Source organism: Delphinus delphis, chromosome 5 (assembly GCF_949987515.2).
Source record: "Delphinus delphis chromosome 5, mDelDel1.2, whole genome shotgun sequence".
NCBI lineage: Eukaryota > Metazoa > Chordata > Mammalia > Artiodactyla > Delphinidae > Delphinus > Delphinus delphis.
Window position 1 is genome coordinate 138,649,471 of NC_082687.1, and position 20,502 is coordinate 138,669,972.

At 54.6% G+C, this 20,502-nt stretch overlaps 1 protein-coding gene across 3 annotated transcripts; it reads left to right on the forward strand.

Annotated features, from left to right (window-relative positions):
• The first annotated feature begins 3,857 nt into the window (after window positions 1-3,857).
• Window positions 3,858-7,413, forward strand: SPON2 (spondin 2). Of its 3 annotated transcripts, none has more exons than XM_060013132.2 (6): window positions 3,858-4,061; window positions 4,486-4,711; window positions 5,074-5,297; window positions 5,535-5,567; window positions 5,669-5,840; window positions 7,001-7,413. In XM_060013132.2, the coding sequence occupies exons 2-6, from the start codon at window positions 4,489-4,491 to the stop codon at window positions 7,183-7,185; spliced, it is 837 nt and encodes a 278-aa protein (XP_059869115.1). In that variant the 5' UTR covers window positions 3,858-4,061; window positions 4,486-4,488; the 3' UTR covers window positions 7,186-7,413. The 3 variants fall into 3 exon arrangements, with proteins under 3 accessions (XP_059869115.1, XP_059869113.1, XP_059869114.1); XM_060013130.1 differs by having other exon boundaries at window positions 3,862-4,061; window positions 5,376-5,567; XM_060013131.2 differs by lacking the exon at window positions 5,669-5,840 and having other exon boundaries at window positions 3,865-4,061; window positions 5,376-5,567.
• The last annotated feature ends 13,089 nt before the right edge of the window (window positions 7,414-20,502 follow it).

The following is a 20,502-nucleotide window of genomic DNA, read 5'->3' on the forward strand; positions in this document are numbered from 1 at the left end:
ACAAAAAACAGCTCTCCAAGGACTGCTGCAAGCTTCTGGTTAATTTCCAGAGTACAGAAAAAGTCGGTTCTGACCGCTTTTGCCTGTTTTCTCCTTGCTATTACAACGGACAGTGTTTCCAGAGGTCCTCACTCTGCCATTTTTGCTGAGGTCCTGGCATCTTAACTGGGATGGAGACACAGCAAATTCTGCTGCACAGACAGTCCTGTGTTTCTGGAAGCCGGCTGCTGAGCAGAGGAGGGAACGCTCATGTTTACAGCCAGACGGAAGCATATCTCCTCCCAGGCCTGCGGTCGGCGGCCACGGGGGCCTCCTCCGTGCAGGTGAGGCTTGGCGAGAGCCCCGGCTCCCCTGGCCCTTCTGCAAGCCAGGCTTGCTCGCAGGGGTGACACCCACAGAGGCCGAGCCAGCGGCGAGGCCCCCACTGGGCCTCCCTGCACGAGCACGGGGAGCCGGGTGCTGTGGGGGGGCTCAGCTCGCCCAGCACCCATCCTGGTGCCTCCCGGACCCAGGGTTCCCTGACCTGACTCAGGCCCCACCAATCGGAAGTGCTAAGAGACCTGAACCCAGGATGGAGTGAGGTGAGAAGGAGGGAGGGAGCGAGGTCTCCGGGCAGGTGGGCAGCTGCTCACAGCTGCCTTCCTCAGACTCTGGGCTGCAGGACTCCCGGGGCAAATCCCTGTCTGCTCGGGCAGACTTACTTCTCTGGAGGAGCCAAGACTGCAAACAAGGCAGGGCCGACCAGGCCTTCCGGGGCCGTCAGGAGGGGCTCTCCCTGGGACCTGAGACGGGAAGAGGCCGGCCGGGAAAGAGCTGTCCAGATAGAGGGAGCCGCAGTGCAAAGGCCCTGGGGCACACGGGGAGGAGGTGCTGGGACAGGAGGGTGGGCGGGCAAGGGGCCAGCAGGGTGCTGGGAGGGCTCAGCCTCGGGGATGGGAAGCCCGTGTGCGGGCTGTGGCGTCTGGCAGGAACTTGGCCCTCGGTCAACGGCTGGTGAGGGGACAGACCAGCAACAAGCGCGTGCCTGTCAGCCGGCCCCTGAGGAGCCAGATTCCACGCCAGGTCTGGGTGCTCCCAAGGAGATGGGCGTCCCCACACCCAGGGCCCCACCTGAAAGAGCCCTTGTTACCCCGGCCTCAAGAGCCCCTTGGCCAGGATACAAATGGAAGGTCCCGCTGGAGCCCAATGCCCTTCAGGCCCCTTGGGTCCTGGGCCGTGGCAGGGCCCCAGCCCGGGGCACGCACATGACCACTGCGTCCCCAGCATCCCGTGTGCCTGGCCCAGCCTCAGCGGCTCACACAGGGACTCCTGCTAACTCCACGCCCCACCGGGGCCAGTTGGGGCGGCCCAGACCCCGCCCCAAGTCCACCACAGGCAACAATCAGCTAGACGACACCTTTGAGAACCACCAGCCCCTGGGAGGACAGTGTCAGCGGCTCGCCCTGCGCTGTGCACTCATTTGAGCTACAGTGGCCCTGCGGGGGGGGGGTCTGGGGTCAGGGTGCCCGGTGCAGCCATCGGAGTCGTGGGTGGGCGGGGGATGTAGGCAGGCCTGGGAAGCGGGGCTTGGACAGGGCTCTGCCACTGGGGCAAGTGGGGAGGGGCAGCAGTCAGCGAGTGTGGAGTCTGCAGAGGCCTGGCCACAGCACAGCCCTGAGCCTCGGTCCCCCGAAGCCACCTCGGGGTGACTGACCATAGACTGACTTACGGGAGGGGACCCTGGCCTCAGTGTCGGCCAAAGAACCATGCAGTCGCCGAAGAACAGAATTCCACCCACAGATGCACCCAGGTCCCCAGCCCCACAGCCTTGGGGAGCAGGGCCTCTGTCCGTTGGGGTCACTCCCGTGTGCCCGGCGCTGAGACCCGGGAGGTGCCGGACATGCGTTTGCAAAGGGATGACTTTACCCGGCGGAGGGCACCTGTGTGCAGAGGAGCCTGCCGTCAAGTGCTGCTCAGATGCCGCCTCACCTGGTGCCTGTGACGGACGGGGCACCGCATCCTGGATGGTGGAGGAGCCCGGGGCTCAGAGTGTAAGCTGACCCCGACTGGCCAGGCTGCCCCGCCGGAGACCCAGCCCAGGCCAAGGGGCCACAGGCCGCCGGTTCCCAAGGCTCCGTCTGCATCCCTCTCTGAGCAGGGCACCCCGTGCCCCGCTGCGTCCCAAGGACTCCTCAGGCATGCTCTCAGGGTCACTCCAACACCAAAGCAAGTACCTCCCTGTTCACCCTCCCCCAGGCCCCTCCCAGGGGAGCCCTGAGCAAACAGAAGGGCCACCCTTCAGTCCGCACTGGCCGCACGTCGAGGTGGGGCCCCGGGAGGGCAGAGCTGTGGGTGTGAGGCGTAGGACGGGAGCCTCCTGTAAAATGGGGCGAGCCCTGAGGCCCCCGCGGCCACTGGACGGCGGGCCAGGGCTGCGCAAGCACGTCCTCGCTTCCTGGCACGAAACGGCCCAGGCCCACCTCCCACTTTCTCTCCTCAAACCCGGATCAGCCACTTCTCCAAGGACACGGTGTGAGCAAAGACACCCCTGCCTGTTCTGCTGGCGCTCGCGAGGGTGTGGGGACGTCCCCAGAGGCCACGTGGCACATCCACGTGTGACGAGCCTTCCGAGCTCCAGCTGCGTCCCTGCACGGCTGGCCTTTCTGCGCGGATGCCAACTAGCATGACACGCACCTCGGAGCGACTGCGGGGTGGCGGTGACCGTCCCACGTCTCCCAGGAAGCCAGACAGAAAAAGATCTGCACTCCCCGCTTTTTTCACAAAGGTTTTCTTTTTGAAAAAGAGTTGTTTTTCATAAAGCATTGCTATTTATGTTAATGTGCAGTAGGTTTAGTTTTGTTATTTCTAAGTGAATTGATAAGTATTCCAAGCATTTCCATTAGGATCTCAAACACGGTGAGATCGATGGATGTCACCCACACAAACAGAAGCTCCTTGTGGGTCTCAGTGACTGTTCAGAGTGTAAGGGGTCCCGAGATCAAAGTGTTTGAGAACCACTGCGTTGGGCTCTGCCGGGAGCTTGAGGACCCGCAGTCTGAACGCGGTGCTCACAGCCGCTTCCCAGCAGTTGTGTTGTTTACTTGAAATACGGTTAGGTCATTTGTTTTTGTTTGCGTTCTATTCTTGTGGGTTCTGTTTATTTTTCTCTCTCTTTTTTGGAATGTGTAAAACATTAACGCGGTTTCAAAACTCCGAATGCTTCCTTTTAAGCTTTAAAGCTCCCTGGGCGGTTCTTACAAGCCAGACCACCCCACTGTCCTTGTCCTTCCCGGCTCCCAGGCCCCGTGATGAGGGTTCTGGAAACGTTCTCCTGACAGGGAGCAGAGATAAGAATCCGCTGGCATCTTCTTCCGTATGCCAGGCATCCTTGGAGCTCTTCCCCATGCAGGGAAGTTGGGGGGCCCGGGGTCACCTCCTGGCCCTTGGGGAAGGCGGCCTCATGGCTTGGACTCCCCTCGGGGGGACGGTCCAGATGCCCTGGCCACGGCGTGGACAGCGTGGCTCCCCCATGCAGCTCTGCACGCGGGAAGAAGGCAGCTGTGCCCGCTGAACCCAGGACCCCTGCTTCCCCGCCCGCCCCCAGCACTCAGACGGACAGGTGTCAGGCCTGACTGTGGCCCCCACGTCCCAGCCTGCCCTGCGGGCAGTGCGCGCTGGCGGCCCTGGCCCAGCTCTCTTCCCAGCTGCTGCCTTTGGCACCCCCTCCGGGGAGACGCCAGGGAGGGCCTGATGGGAAAGGAGAGAACTGGGGGGAGAGGGGGGGCGGGAGGAAAAGACAAAGGAAGGGGTGCGGCGAGTGGCCGGCGCCCAAGGGAGGAGTGACCTCAGCGCTGAAGCAGCATCTGCTCGCGTCAGAGCAGGCGGGCGGCCAGGCCAGCTCCAGCACTGAGGTCCCTTTCTCTCCCTCTCCCCTCGTCCTATCTGCCGCTCCTCTCCGGCGGCCACGGTGGCGGACCTGGGGCCTCATTGGCCGGCTGGGTGCCGCGTCTGCAGCATAAATTGGAGCTCTGGGCTCGTGCTGGGACGTTCGGCTGCCCACAGCCTCCAGTCGCTCTTGCTGGGTGAGTACTGCGTGCGCTGGCCCCGGCCCCGCAGCCGCACTGGCCTCCTGGCGCTGCCCCCGCCCAGAAACCCGCAGCACCCCAAGAGGGGCAGCACCCCAAGAGGGAGGCCCATCTAGTCCGGGGCACGGCGACCCTCCTGGTTCCCGGGGTTCCCTCAGACGGCAGCGCCAGAGGTGTTTCCCCCAGGAAAGCCGCAGGGCGCTGAGCTGGCTGTGAGCTCCGTGCCAGGTGTAACCGGCCAGGCACCTTGGGTTCCTGTAACCCAACACGGCTTGGCTTTCCAGCCACGCGGTGAGGCCCAGCTGGAGCCTGGAGAGGGAACGTGGAGGGAGGTGCCCGGCGTCCTCGGGGACCTGTAACCAGGGGCCGTGCGCAGGGCATCGGGGACCAGCGGTGCAGCATGTGGCCCCCCTTCTCGTAGGTGATGGGAACCCCGAGTCCGGCTGCCCCCTGGGGCGGAGCCCTCTGGGCCCTCCTCCTGGCCACACTTGGCTGCTCGGCCGGCCAGCCGCTGGGGGGAGAGTCCATGTGCACGGCCCAGCCCCTGGCCAAGTACAGCATCACCTTCACGGGCAAGTGGAGCCAGGCATCCTTCCCCAAGCAGTACCCGCTGTTCCGCCCACCCGCGCAGTGGTCATCCCTGCTGGGTGAGTGCAGTCCCTGCCGTCCCGTGCCCGGCGGGCCTGGCGGTGACCCCCACTGCTCGGGAGGGTACAGTCATCTGACCGTGGCCCCGCACTTCACAGCGTGGAGGGGACCTCACCCAATTCACTTCAGTGCAGGAGGTCCTGGCTGAGTGCCTACTGTGTGCCAGCAGCAGTGTCCTGGGCTTCGGGGACGTGGCGGGGCAGGGTGGCCTGGGTCACGGGAAGGGCCGGCCGGCTGCCCGTCCTACCCGCGAGGCGCCGGGCAGTGTGAGGCCACCTGCGGGACATCCCGCCCGGCCCCACGAGGGGCGGGACGGTGCCCAGGGGTGATGCTTACACGGGTGGGTGGTGGTGGTGCGCAGGGGCAGCGCACAGCCCCGACTACAGCCTGTGGAGGAAGGGCCAGTATGTGAGCAATGGGCTGAGGGACTTCGCGGAGCGCAGCGAGGCCTGGGCACTGATGCGGGAGATGGAAGCTGCCGGGGAGAAGCTGCAGAGCGTGCATGGCGTGTTCTCGGCCCCAGCCGTGCCCAGCGGCACCGGGCAGACGTCCGCGGAGTTTGAGGCCCACTCGAGGCACTCGCTCGTGAGTGGGGCGGCGTGGACGGTGGGCGGGCGGGCAGGAGGGGGGCGCGGGGGCTGCCGCTGAGCCCTCGGCCCCCAGGTGTCCTTCGTGGTCCGCATCGTCCCCAGCCCCGACTGGTTCGTGGGCATCGACAGCCTGGACCTGTGTGACGGGGGCCGCTGGAGGGAGCAGGTGGTGGTGGACCTCCACCCTTACGATGCCGGGACCGACAGCGGCTTCACCTTCTCATCCCCCAAGTTCGCGACCGTCCCGCAGGACACGGTGACCGAGGTGAGGGGATGGCAGCTCTCTGGGCGGCGCTCCCCGGGAGGACAGTGAGGGGGCGGGGCTGGCCCTTCCTGACCCATCTCCGGGCCGGGCCCCTCCTGCAGATCACGGCCTCCTCTCCCAGCCACCCCGCGAACTCCTTCTACTACCCGCGGCTTAAGTCTTTGCCTCCCATCGCTACGGTGACCCTGGCGCGGCTCCCGCACAGCCCCAGGGCCTTCCCGCCCGCCCCGGGCTTCGGGGGCGGGGGCAACGAGGTCGCCGACAGCCTGCCAGGTGAGCCCAGCTCCCACCCCTCCGTAGCGCCCACGGCCACCCCCCAGCCCCGCTTCACATGCGTGCTCCTGGGTTGCAGGCGCTCGGGCTGGCGGGCAGCCGCGACATTCACCACTGGCTGCGCCGGAGCAGGAGCAGCACTTGGGTTTGGGGGTCAGTCGGGACTTGCTCGGACATCACCTGGCCCTGAGCTCCCGCTCCAGCTCTTACCTCTCACCCTAAATAACCCTCGAAGGCCAGTGCCCGCCGCAGGGGGAACGCCTGTGAAGTGACACCCGCTGCTTTCACAGGGGCAGCCCCGCCCCCGCGTGCGCCCCGCCCCCAGGGCCCTTGGTCCAGGGCTCAGCCCTGCGCCGCCGGCCCGCCCCACGCAGAGCACCCGTCGCCAGGCCACAGAGCTGGGTTGCGTGGCCGCGTGGAGTGTGAGGACGGGTCAAACCGGGAGAGGCTGCCGGTGCTCAGAGGGCGGGGCAGCGCCGCCGGGGCTGCGTGAACCCGCGTCTCCGAGCGGCTTCAAAAGCAGGATGGGAGCATTTGGTTGGGACGCTGGTTCTGAGAGATTTGGGATTTGGTTCATTCGACTCCAAACTGAAGAGTTAACTCGTGCCCAGCATTTTCAACTGAAAGCCTTTCACACTTCCACAGCCCAGAGTGAGTCGGAGAGGCCCCAGGCCCCGCCCGGTGTCCCCGCTGACCCCTGTGTGCCCTCCTGGCAGCGGGTCGGTGGGGGCGGTGCCGCCCGCGGGGGAGGGGCGAGCGGTGCGCAGGTGCCGGGCGAGCGAGGGGGGCCGCGGCCCCAGTGTGGCCAGCCTCCCGAAGGGTCCGCACCTGGAACAGCAGCGCAGCGGTGGAGACCCTGCCGGTCTGTGCCCACGTCAGAGAACGTTTCACGACAGGATCTCCGCTCTCCCCCAGCCCCACGCCCCGCACCCCGGAGAGCGGGGATCCAGCCGGCATCGGGCTCTCAGGGCGGAAACCTTCACCCAGTCGCTCGGGGGTGGCTTTTCGGGGGTGTGCTTGGTGGCGTCGCCCTGGAGGTGGCTGGAAAGCGCAATGATAAAATCAGGAGTTTCCCGGCCAAGTTCGGAGGCGGTGTCGGGCGAGGACCCCCTTCCTCTCCCGCAGCCCCGCCTCGCTCACCGTCCTCCTTGCGCCCCCAGCTCCGGAGACGCCGCTGGACTGCGAGGTGTCGCTGTGGTCGTCCTGGGGGCTGTGCGCAGGCCCGTGCGGGCGGCCCGGGGCCAAGAGCAGGACGCGCTACGTCCGTGCGCGGCCCGCCAACCACGGGGCGCCCTGCCCGGGGCTGGAGGAGGAGGCCGCGTGCGTCCCCGACAACTGCGTCTGACGCCGGGGCCTCCGAGCCCCCTGAGCCCCGCCGCCGGCGACCTCCGCGCAGAGACTGGCCCCCGGCCCGGCGGCCGCGCTGCACGACAGCCACACCCCGGCCGTGAAATACCTCAGACCTGGTCGCCAGGCAGCCGCCCGGGGCCGCCGGGTCGCCGGCGCTGAGACCAACACCTGCCTCCTCGCGTTCCCATCCCAGCTCTTGAATAAAGACCAGCAGGAGACCTGACACCCGGTGCTGTGGTCTGTGTGTCCTGGGCAGGCGCCGGGTGAAGGCGGGGCCGGCAGATGGGCCACCAGACTTCCCTGATGAGCAGGTGTCACCCTGCGGGGAGGAGCCAGTGGACCACCACGCGCACACACACGCGGCGCGCACACACACGGCACATGGGGAACTCAGAGGACCAGCATTACCGCCCCCCCCGGGGCCTCTGACCATCGAGGCCCCTGGCCTCGCAGGGGGGGCCCTGAGGCCTCACTCCCGACCTGCCCTAGCCCTTGTCTGAGGTCGGGGTGCACGACCTCGTCCTGCTGGTGTGGATCCCGGCTGGTCCCTCAGGGGACTGCCTGCTCCCTTGACGCCCCCAGACCACTCTTTCTCCTGCTTGGCCTCCTTAGACGCAGAGCCCTCGGCCGCCCACCGCCCAGCGCCACGCCCTCTGCCCTCCTCAGCCTGCTCCGGCCGGTTCTCGGCTCTCGGGCCCTTTCTCTCCCTCGTGGAGATCCACTCGCCCACCCTCTCCATTCCCTTAGGGTCACCTGTCCACCTGAAGGTTGCTCTGGGCGGCCCCCCGGGCTCCCCACGGCCTCGGTCCTCGCTCGAGTCAGCACAGGTGACCCTCCGTGTCCCGTCCAAGCGGCTTCCTCAGGCCCTCCCCCGAGCTCCGCGCACCTGCCGCGGGGTCTCTGTCACCAGTCTCCCCTCTGTGCCCCTTGTCCCTCTGCCCCAGCAGACGTGCTCCCCCTTCCACCCAAGGACACGGTTCTCTTGGGCCCGCCCCCGCCGGCTTGCAGACACGCCTGGAAAGGGCTCTCGCGTTTCCCACCAGCGCCTACCCGTCCTCGCAGCCGCCCCCCCTCCCTGCCGTCCAGGGCCCTGTCTGCCCATCCCTGCACCTGGGGGCCCGTGACTTTGCTCCTGTTCCTTGCCCCGCATGTGCCCTTGACCCCCAGGCTCCCGCCCCAACCCCCCACTGGCCTGTCTCCTCTGATGGCGCCCCTCTCCTCCCTGACACCCCTCCCCACGAGCTCGACCTCGGACCCCCCCAACTCATCCTCTCCACAACAGATTTCTATCCCCCACGGTCATCTTGACCCTTGACCTCAGGGAGGAAGGAGTGGAAGCAGTCGCTCCCAGTCAGGGGTTGGAAGCCCAGCGGAGCCCTGCTCGACAGACGGCACGGGTGCTAGGAGGGGGCTCGTGTGCCCGAGGTTCCCAGCAGACGCGCTCCATGCACTTACGGGCACAGTGCTCCCCAGTGGGGGTGCCAGCCCGCACCCCACCAGGCGCCGCACCCGCATCCCGCATCCCTGGCTCCCTGCACGTCACTGGAGCGCCACCCTGTCCAGATCCCTGGGAGTCCAGGGGCACAGACGTTCCTGCCCCGCAGGCACCCAGCAAGCGGCCCTGGGGTGCAGGGCAGGGGCAGCGGGACTTCAAGTGATTGAGAAGCCTGATTTGCTTCATGTATTTGGCAGGAGCCCTGACACTGAGTACCAGACAGAGGAGCTGGCTGGTTTGGCAGAGGGCGGCCACTGGTGAGCAGTGGCGCAGCAGCCAGACTCCACCCCGAACAGCCCCTCTGACCTCTGAACCCTCTGCCTAGTGTCTGAGGCGCTCGCAGCGGCAGCCCCAGCATGGGAGCCAGCGTACAGCCGGCCCTGCGAGAGCACAGCCTCCGGCACGGGGCTCTGCACAGAGAACACGATTCCCGAACGCACCCCGACGCTCGCCGGGCTTGCGGTCTGAGACCACAGCAAAGGTCTGAAAACCCCAACTAACATCCCGAGGCACTGAGGAGAAATAAGCATAGGCGCCCCCTGCAGGCCGCACTGCGGCCTCGGACTCAGAATCCCCACCTTGACGCGCGCTCAACTCAAACCCCCCGAACACCGGAAAGCGGCGCCCCTCACCTGCAGGAGACACCAAGCTCCAAAATCAGACCACAAAGCCATTGACCTCGGGATGATCCCGTGTGAGACGCGGCCATTGACCTCGGGATGATCCCGTGTGAGACGCAGCCATTGACCTCGGGATGATCCCGTGTGAGACGCGGCCATTGACCTCGGGATGATCCCGTGTGAGACGCGGTGAAGCCGGCTGACCGTGTCATCCACACCTGGGCTCAAAACTCAAGGGTACCACTGAACCGAGCATGTAACGCAATTACAGATTGAAACCTGAGTCAATGGGCTAAACGCTCTGGTCAAATGAGAGACTGTAGGCTGGACTCACAAAGCACGCGCCATTTACAGGACAGGGGCCACCCTGTGAGAACACTGAAAGGCCGGGGAAAGATAGTGGGGGGCACCCCTGGGACACCCACGTCCACCCCCCTCCTTCTGGAGCACAGGCTTGGGTGGGGCCAGAACATCCACTGCCCGCGTGGGAGCGCGAGTCAACATGGAGGCGCCTGTGCAGAAGTCTCCCGGGCCGGCACCCGGAGGACAGCACCCTGGACAGTGCCCAGGGCTTAGAGCGGGTCGGAAACGAGTTTGGCGTGTTCAGGAACGAGACTTGAAGGAAGCACATGCTGAAAGGAAACTGTAAAGGAATCCTGCACTAGGTGACGCTCAGGCTCTGACGAAGAGGGGCTGGGGCGCTGCTGCCACTGGCGCTGGCGATGTGGGTGTGGGGCTGGCGCTGCTGGTGCCGGTGCTGGTGGTGATGTGGGTGTGGGGCTGGCGGTGCCGCTGGTGCTGGTGATGGTGTTGGTACTGGTGGTGGTGGCGGAGGTGATGCTGATGGTGGTAGTGGTGGTGGTGATGCAGGTGGCGGTGCTGTTGGTACAAGACGCTCTTTCAGGAAGGTGGTTGGGGACGCCCTCCTGACAGGCCCCTCCAAGCAGAGCTCTGAAGGAGGGAGGGAAAGCCTTGCAGAGATATGGCAATGAGTGTCCGGGCAGAGGAACAGCGAGAGGCAGAGGACACGGCCAGGGGGCCTGTGTGGCCGGCACAGAGGGCAGGGGTAGCCCGGCAGGAGGCCGGGGCAGACAGGCTGTGAGCTTCTGCCCCTGAAGAGGTGAAGAGTGGATGGGGCGTCACAGGAGGGCTTTGAGTAGAGAAATCACTCATCAGTGCGCGTTCTAAATGGCTGTCTGGTCATTTTGAGAGCAGAGTGTAGGGGGGCAAAGGCAGAAAAAGAGAGAGTTAGGGGCCACTGCACTAACCCAGAGAAGAGGGAGGTCTGGGCCACAAGGATATGGTGGAAGGGGTTGGAAGTTAATGAATTCCAGGCTTACCTTGATGTAAAGGCAGGAACGGTACTCACAGACTGGAGGCTAACGGTACGTCCCCCAGCCGGCTGCGTCGGCCCAGCCCACCTCAGAGCGTTAAGTTCAGGAGGGTCCTGGCTTGGCTGGGTCGGCCCAGGTACGGGGGGCCCAGTGTGGACAGGCTCCCTCCTGAGGGAGTGCACCACATGTCAAATAGATGAGGGACACCGGGCCAAGCAAAGTGATCCCAGCATCTATGCTAATGCCTGAAGGCCCCTCACATGGGCTCGAAATGCGTCTGCTGGGATTTCAGGGGGCTGCTGGCTGGGCCAGACAGACAGCAGCCATCTGTGTGGGTGGCCGGACACAGAGCCAGCCCATTGCAAAGGAGGCAGAAGTGGTGAGAATGTCCACTGCTGGAGAAGGCAGGGGAGATCATGAAAGCAAGCAGGTCACGGGGATGGGGTGAGCAGTGGGTGGCACTGGGGGGACGGAGGCAGAGGGTAGGACATTGAGGAGTGACAAGAGGGGGCTTCCTGGCAGAGATGGTGGGCTGCAAACCCTATTCCCACCCAAACCCCACTGTTTAGATGGCATGACCCAGATGCCTGCCTGGGGCGCTAGGTCTGCTCGTACACCCTGAGGAGGCTTCTTCCACCACCACTGCACGACTAGACCCCACACTCTGGATGGAAACGCCACTTGAGACGCTGCCCTTTTCCTAAGAGATAGGGGAGAACTGTCACCTCCTCGTCCACTTCTACAAATAAGCAAAGAAAAAACTGAACGGGGCCTGGAGCAAAGAGGAGCTGGGGTTAAGCCACATAAGTAAGCGCGTGAGCTGCGGGGTGAGGGCTGAGCTGGGGCTGAGCTTAGGTCAGCGGCAGGACGGGGAAGACGACCAGTCTTCTGCACCAAGTTCAGCCCTCAAGGTCAGCAGCAGCCCCTTGCGTAAGGGAAGAGCAGAAAGTAATCTCTCTGTAGAAAGCTTTCCCAGCTCCCACCCATCAAAACCAAGCAGTGAGTGCCACACAGAAATCACCAATTAAACAAGTCACTAAAATTGAAGGTCAGCAGAAAAAGACCCAAGATCACAGGTAATGAAATTGTCAGAAATAAAATGTAGAACAATGGCAACAAAAAATGACCAATAACACGGGATAATTAGAAACAAACAGATAAATCTGGAAAGGAAAAACTGTGCAGAATGACAAGTCCTCAGTCAGTTGAAGAGCTGAGCTAGGCGTAGCTGGAGAAAGAATTAGTGAACTGGAAGATATATGACCCAGAATGCAGCACACAGAGACAAAGAGATGGAAATATTCAAAAAGATATGGGATATAAAGTTATAAAATGTTTTAAGTTAAACACTCTGAAGGATATAATAGGGATAATGGAGAAGAGATAATATTTAAAGAAAAAACAGTCCAAAGTTACAGAACTGGCTAAAATAAAAAACACCTTTTAGACCACATGCTTTCATATTTAAGAACCAGTGTTATTCTGTCCAACGGACACAGGAACCAAGAGACAGGGAAGATGGCAGAGTAGGAGGCACCTGTGAGGTGAGACTCCGTCTCCCACCCGGACAGCAACTGCAGGGGAAGAACCCTCTGATGTAACCGTCTGGGAACTCTGGAGCCTGCTGATGGCTTCCAGGGGAAGCCTTGGATGGTAAACCGCAGTTCATTTTGGTCAGTTTCAGCTCTTGGTACCATAGAAGCTACCCACTCCACCTCCCCCAGACAGGAGGCCCGAGGCCAGGAGGCCATGCACCTGTTTCTGGAGCAGCCTGCCCACAGCCTGCAGGAACTGGTGGGGCAAAAAAGACCCTGTACAGATATTGGGGGCCTCTGCTCTGATCACTCATTGCTGCTTCTGATCACAGAGGTGCAGATGAACAGGCCCGCAGCCATTGTTGTTGCACCTCCCCCATTATTGCAAGACCCTCCCCCTCCAGCTGAAGTGACTTCCAGGGGACTTAAAAGGGTTGGCAACCTTCCCCACCCCTTCATTTTTTACTTTTTCTCCCTTTTGGGAACCAAACATTAAAGACAGGGACATTCAAAAACAACTGCAAACGCAGGGAAAATTATTGATAGAAACTGACCATGCACGCCCAGAAATGACCTGAGAAGACCTTAGGTTTACACCTTAGGCTGGTCCTCAGCACAGAGACAGCCTACAACTACGAACAACAGTAATAACACCAAACAGCAAACTCTGGGGAAGGGGGAGAATCTGATTTCCAGAATTACCACATTATGAGATCCGACTGTCCAGTGTGCAACAAAAAAGAACGATCACAAGGCCCACAAATAAACAGGAAATGTACGGCCTACACACCTACACAGAGGAAAACATAAATCAACAGAAACTGCTCCTGAGAAGAGATCTAACGGCAAACACGCTGGACAAAGGCTTTAAAACAACTGCCTTAAAGGTGCTCAAAGAAGTAAAGGAAGATATGGAGAAAATCAAGAAAACAATGTGAAAACAAAACGGAAATACCAGTAAAGAGATGGAAGACCCATAAAGAAACCAAAAAGAAATTCTGGAGCTGAAAAGCCTAATAACTGAAATTTAAAATCCACCAGAGGGATTCAAAGGCAGACTTTAGCAGGTAGAAGAATCAGTAAACTTAAAGCTAAGACAATGGAAATTATCAAGTTTGAAAAATAGAATGAAAACGATGAAAGAAGAGTGAACAGAGCCTAAGGGATGTGCAGGGCACCATCAAGCAGGGCAATGTGCATGCTTGGGAGTCGCAGAAGGAGAAGAGGAAGGAAAGGGCAGAGAGAACATCTGCACAAATAACGGCTGGAAACCGCTGGAAGCTGATAAAAGACATCAAGACAAAAAGCCCAATGAACTCCAAGTAAAATGAACTCAAAGACACCCCCACTAATACATATTATAATCGAACTTTCAAAAGACGAAGAATCTTGAGAGCAGCAAGAGAAGCAAACTGTCACATACAAGGGCCCCTTAACAAGACTGTGGGGGCCAGAAGACTAATGTATTAAAAGTGCCAAAAGGAAAAAAAAGCTATCAACCAAGAATCCAGTATCTGGCAAAACTGTCCTTCAAAAGTGAGGGAGAAATGAAGACCTTCCCAGAAAAACAAAAGCTGAGGGGGTTCATGACTACTAGACCTGCCCTGCAAGAAGTATCCTTCAGGTGAAATGAAAGGACATCTAAGCTGTATGGAGAAATAAATACCCCAGTAAAGGTAAATACACGAGCAATTATAAAAGCTAGTATCATTATAACAATGGTTTGCAACTGCAACTTCATTTTCTACATGATTTAAGAGACGAATACGTTTAAAGAAAAAAATTGTTAGTGTAAAATCTAGTAATACTATAACTTTGGTTTGTAACAACGAATCTTGTTTTCTACATAATAGAAATAAGAGACTAATGCATTTAAGATAATTATGAGTTTGTGTTTCGGGGCATACAATGCATGAAAGTGTAACTTTGTGGGACTTCCCTGGCAGTCCAGTGGTTAAGACTCTGTGCTTCCACTGCACGGGGCACAGGTTTGATCCCTGGTCAGGGAACTTAGATCCCGCATGCTGCAGGGCATGGCCAAAAATGATAATAATAAAAATAAAATTTCAAAATGTAACTTTGTGACATCAGAAACTGAAAGGGATGGGAAGAGTGCTGTGAAGGAGCAGAGTTTCTGGATGTTTTTGAAGTTGCGCTGGCATAAATTCAAATTGAGAGTGTTATAACTTTAGGATTCAAATGTAATCCCTGTGACAACCACAAAGAAAATAGACATACAGTACACACAAAAAGAAATGAGGAAGGAATGTAAACACTCCTCAACAGAAAAATCAACTAAACACACAGAAAAGACCGTAATGCAGGACATCGGGGCCAAAACAACCCTCTAAGGCTTATAGAAAACAAACAGCAAAGTGACAGTGGTCCCTCCCTATCAGTAGTGACTTTACATTTAAATGAATTAATTTTTCTCATCGAAAGACGCAGATTGGCAGAATGGATAAAAACACATGATCCAACTTTATGCTGTCTGCAAGAGACCCACTTTAAATCCAAAGACACAAATAGAGTGAAACTGAAAGGATGGAAAGAGACGACATTCCTTCCTGATTTCCTGCATTACTGTCTTTTCTGTGTGTTTAGTTGATTTTTCTGTAGAGGAGTGTTTACATTCCTTCCCATTTCTTTTTCTGTGTACTTTATATCTATCTTCTTTGTGGTTGTCACAGGGATTACATTTGAATCCTAAAGAGAGCAGGGGTGGCTATACTAATATCATATAAAGCAAATTTTAAATCAAAAATAGTTGTAAGAAACTAAGAAGGACATTATACATTAATAAAATTTTCAATACAACAAGGAAATATAGGGACTTCCCTGGTGGTCCAGTGGTTAAAACTCTGTGCTTCCACTGAAGGGGGGAGCGGGTTCGATCCCTGCTCAGGGAACTTAGATCCCGCATGCCATGCGGTGCAGCCAAAAAATCTTTTTTTAAAAAAAAAGAATAAAAAAAGGAAAGTATAACAATTATAAACATTTACACACTTAATGACAGAATATCAAAATATATGAAGACAAAACTGACAAAATTGAAGGGAGAAATAGACAGTTTTACAATAATAGTTGGAGACCTCAATACCCCACTCACAATAATGGATAGAACCACCAGACAGAAGATAAGTAAGGAAACAGAGGACTTAACCAACACCATAAACCAACTAGATCTAACAGACATGCACAGAACACTCTACCCAATGACAACAGTATACACAGTCTTCTCAAGCGCACATGGGACACTTTACAGAATAGATCATATGTTAGGCCACATATTAAGTCTCAATGGATTTTAAAAGGTGATATCATATCAAATGTCTTCTCCAACCACAACAGGATGAAGTTAGAAATCAACAGCAGAAGTAAAACTGGAACATTCACAACTTTGTGGAAATTAAACAACACACTCTTAAACCAATGGATTAAAGAGGAAATCACAAGGAAATTAGAAAATACTTAGAAAGGAATGAAAACAAAACCACAGCATACCAAAACGCATGGGATGCAGTGAAAATAGTGCTGGGGGGTGGGGGTGGGGGTTATAGCTATAAACACATTAAAAAACAGGAAAGAGCTCAAGTAATCAATCTACCTTTACAATCTAAGGAACTAGAAGAAGAAGAAAAAACTACAGAGCTAGCAGAAGGAAGGAAATAATAAAGATTAGAGATAAACAAAATACAGAATAGAAAAACAACAGAGAAAAGTCAATGAAACCAAAAGCTTGCTCTTTGAAAATACAAAAAAAATTGACAAACCTTTATCTATATGGACTAAGAAAAGAAGAGAGAAGACTCAACTTACTAAATCAGAAATGAAAGTAGGAACATTAAAATCAATACTACAGAATAAAAAGGATTACAAGAATACTATGAATAACTGTACACCAATAAATTAGATAATTTAGCTGAAATGGACAAATTCCTGGAAATACAAAACCTACCAGGACTGGATCATAGAGAAATAGAAAATCTGAATAAAACTATAACTAGTAAGGAGATTGAATCAGTTGTAATAATAATAATACATCTCTTGACAAGGAAGCTGGACCTGATGGCTTCACTGGTGAATTCTACCAAACATTTAATGAGGAACTAATACCAATCTTCTCAAACTTTCCAAAAAAATTTAAGAGGAGGGGACACTTCCTAACTCATTCTTTGAGGCCATTATCACCCTGAGCCAACGCCAAACAAAGACACTACAAGAAAACTACAGACCAATATCCTTTATGAACACCGATGCAAAAACCGTCAATAAAATATTTGCAAACTGAATTCAGCAGCATATTAAAAGGATTACACACCACAACAAAGCGGGATTTATTCCTGGAATGCAAGGATGGTTCAACATATGGAAATCAATCAATGTATTGAATATTATGACACATCAATAGAATGAAGGCAAAAGAAAACAACACATGATCATCTCAAGTGATACAGAAAAACCATCTGACAAATTTCAAATTGATGCAGAAAAGCATCTGACAAAATTTCATGATAAAAACATTCAAAAAACTGGAAATCGAAGGAAATTACCTCAACATAATAAAAGTCATTTATGAAAAACTCACCACAAGCATCGTACTCAATGGTGAAAGAAAAAAGCATTTCCTCTAAGATCAGGAACAAAGCAAGGATGCCCACTTTCATCACTTCTATTCAACATAGTACCGGAGGTTCCAGCCAGAGCAATTAGACAAGAAAAAGAAATAAAAGGCAACTAAATTGGAAAGGAAGAAGTAAAATTGTCTCTGTTTGCATATGTTCTTAAACGTAAGAAATCCTAAACATCCCACCAAAAATCTGTCAGACCTAATAAATGAATTCAGCAAAGTACCAGGGCACAAAGTCAACACACAAAAATCAGTTGCATTTCTATTCATGAACGATGAAAAGTCTGAAAAGAAACTTACAAAAACAATTACATTTATAGCAGCCTCAAAAAGAAGAAAATACTTAGGAATCAATTTAACCAAGGAGATGAAAGACTTGTACAGTGAAAACTATAAAATATTGCCAAAGAAATTAAAGAAGACATAAATAAATGGAAACACATTCTATGTTCATGGATTGAAAGACTTAAAGTTGTGAGAATGCCAAAACGACCCAAAGCAATCTAAAGATTCAATGCAATCCCTATCAAAATCTCAATGATGTTTTTTCAGAAATAGAAAAACCATGCTAAAATTCATATGGAATCTCAAGGAAACTCAAATAGTCCAAACAATCTTGAAAAAGAAGACCAAAACTGGAGGACTTAAACTTCGGGATTTCAAAACTTACTACAAAGCTACAGTAATCAAAACAATTTGGTATTGGCATAAAGGCAGGGATATAGACGAATGGAATAGAATAGAGGGCCCCAATATAAACTCTTGAATATATGGTGAAATGATTTTGACAAGGGTGCCAAGACCATTCAATGGGGAAAGGACAGTCTTTTCAACAAATGATTCTGAGAAAATTGGATCTCCATATGTAAAAGAATGGTGTTGGACCCTTATCTATACCATGTACAAAAATTAACTCAAAATGTATCAAGAATCTAAATATAAGACCTAAAACAATAAAACTCTTAGATGAAAACAGTAGAAAAGCTTCAGGACATTGGATTTGGCAATGATCTCTTGAATATGATACCAAAGGCAGAGGCAACAACAAGAAAAAACAGACAAATTGAACTTCATGAAAATTTAAAACTTTTATGCATCAAAGACACTAGCAACAGAATAAAAAACCATATATCTGATAAGGGATTAATATCCTGAATATATAGAGAACTCCTAAAACTCAACAACAACAAAAACAAACAACACGATTCAAAAATGGGTAAATGACTTGAATAGACATTTGTACGAAGAAGATATCAAATGGACAATAAGCACATGAAAAGATGCTCAATGTAACTAATTATTAGGGAAACGCAAATCAAAACTACAACGAGATACCACTTCACACCCAATAGGAGAGCTACTATCAAAAAACAGAAAAAAATGAGTGTTGGCCAGGATGTAGAGAAGTTGGGACCCTTGTGCATTGCTGGCGGGAATGTAAAATGGTGCAGCCACTGTGGAAAACAGTATGGCAGTTCCTCGAAATGTTAAAAGTAGAACTACCCTAGGATCCAGCAATTCCACTTCTGGGTATATACCCAAAAGAAGTCAAAGCAGCCTCAAAGAGATATCTGTACACCCATGTTCGTAGCAACATCATTCACAATAGCTAAGATGTGGAAGCAACCCAAGTGTCCACTGATGCACAAATGGATTAACAAAATGTCCATAAAGCGGCGTAAGAAGGAAAGAAATTCCACGATATGCTACAGCGCGGATGAATAAACCAGTCACAAAAAGACAGACACAGCATGACTCCACTTAGCTGAGCTACTCACAGCAGTCAGGATCATAGAGACAGAAAGCAGAAGAGTGGTTGCTAGGGGCTGGGCAGAGCGGGGAAAGGAGAGCTACTGTTCAATGGCTTCAGCTCCATGAGATGAAGAGGATTATGGAGATGCAAAGTGGCGATGGTTTCACCACAGTGTAAATGTCTTTAATACCCCTGAACTGTACACTTAATATTGGTTAAGAAAGTAAATTTTGTTATGTGTAATTTACCACACACACAATAAAAGGACATAGGAGCCAAACTGAAGGGACTGCCACTGGCCAAATGTGGGGTCACGTGCGCATCTAGAAGAATAACGACTACAATATATGGGGAAAGCATTAAATACGTAACAACTCATGAGTGCATCATGATACAAGACGGAAGCCCCACTGGTCACCACAGGAGGTTACTGAGGCACCGGTGTCTCACTTTGGAAGTTGATAATTACAGGGAAAGAATCAAGCATGCAGCCTGCCTCTGCTGTGCGGACTGTACTTCAGGGTAACCCACCAGCTGATGAGGGACCGCTAAGGAGCTTGTCCGAGGTCACACAGGGGTACGTGAGGAGGCATTCCAGACGGGCCCACGTCTGGGCTGTGAACACCACCCCGTAGCCCTTCTCAAAGGGAACGCATGGTGGTTGCTATGGTCTAAATGTCCCATCAAAATTCGTATGCTGGAACCCTAACGCCCAACATGACGGTGTTAGGAGGTCGGCTCTGGGATGCGATTAGGTCACGGATGGGACCAGTGCCTCACAGGAGGCCCCACAGAGCCCCCTCGCCCATTCTGTCACATGAGGACACAGTGTGAGTGTGGCCCTCTGCAGCCCGGAAGCAGGCCCTCACCAGAACCCAACCAACCTCCAGAACCGTGAGAAACAAACGTCTATTGTCTGTGCACTGCGCGGTCTGTGGTGTTTGGTTGTAGCAGCCCAAACAGACTACGCGGGTGGTCAGGGAGGGACATGGCGTGGAGGACACGGGTCAACAGGAAGGGAAAGGCTGAAGCCCCCGATAGAGCAAGGTCCCTGACGACAAGGAGGAGGGCTCCAGTGCCAGGAGGGCTGGGGGCGCGGTCACAGGTGGAGACAGAGACAGAGGACCTGTGGCTGGTGGCCACTGCCTCCCACTAGGAATGCACCCAGCAGCCGCCCCACCCAGTGCCAGAAAGGCCACCGTGCACATCTTGTACTGAAGGCCTACTGTGTGCCTGGCACAGAGCTAGGACCTCCTACTACCGGCCTCACCTAGGCCCAACCACATTGCTGTGAGGTCAGTGCTACCACTAGCTCCCTGCTTTACAGATGACAACCCTGGGGTCTGCTGGCCTGTCTGTGTTCTCACAGCTCAAAAGCAGGTCAGTGAAACAACCCAGCCATAGGAGCCTAATCTCTTAATCCAAAAGCAATGCTGCATTTTCCCCGTTTTTCTACTTGTTTCAAGAGTATTCGTAATTACTTGCTGAAGCATTCTTTTGACAGCACACTCACATTTTTAAAAAATGGCGGGAGGTGGGGGGAGGAGGGAGTGAAGGCTGCTTCGCGGGGGAGAGAAACGCAAGTCTGCCGGGCCTGGGAAGGGGTGAGAGCTGGAGTCTAACAGAGTCCTCACCCCAAACTCTCTGAGTCTCATTAAAAAATGAGTGTGCAAATGCTGACGAAATCCGTGTAAGGTCTGTAGTCTAGTTAGCTGCACTCTGCCAATGTCAAAGTCCTGGTTTCCTTGACGGCTGTGCAGTCAGCTGGTCACGTAAGATGTTACCGCTGTGGGGATCTGGGCGATGGGTACGATTTCTGCGACTTTTTCTGAGTCTATAAATATTTCAAAATAAAAGGTTTAAAAAGAAAACATTGCGTGCCAGAGCTGAAAGAACATCATAAATCACACTGGGCGACTTTAACTGTTTTGCTTTTTAATGAGAA

What these genes read in the sequence shown, in the direction of transcription:
- SPON2 (XM_060013130.1), top strand. Translation starts at nt 4,489, where the DNA reads ATGGGAACCCCGAGTCCGGCTGCCCCCTGGGGCGGAGCCCTCTGGGCC. An exon ending in GCAGTGGTCATCCCTGCTGG is followed by an intron (nt 4,712 to 5,073) that starts GTGAGTGCAGTC and finishes GGTGGTGCGCAG; the next exon opens with GGGCAGCGCACAGCCCCGAC. An exon ending in GGTCGCCGACAGCCTGCCAG is followed by an intron (nt 5,841 to 7,000) that starts GTGAGCCCAGCT and finishes TTGCGCCCCCAG; the next exon opens with CTCCGGAGACGCCGCTGGAC.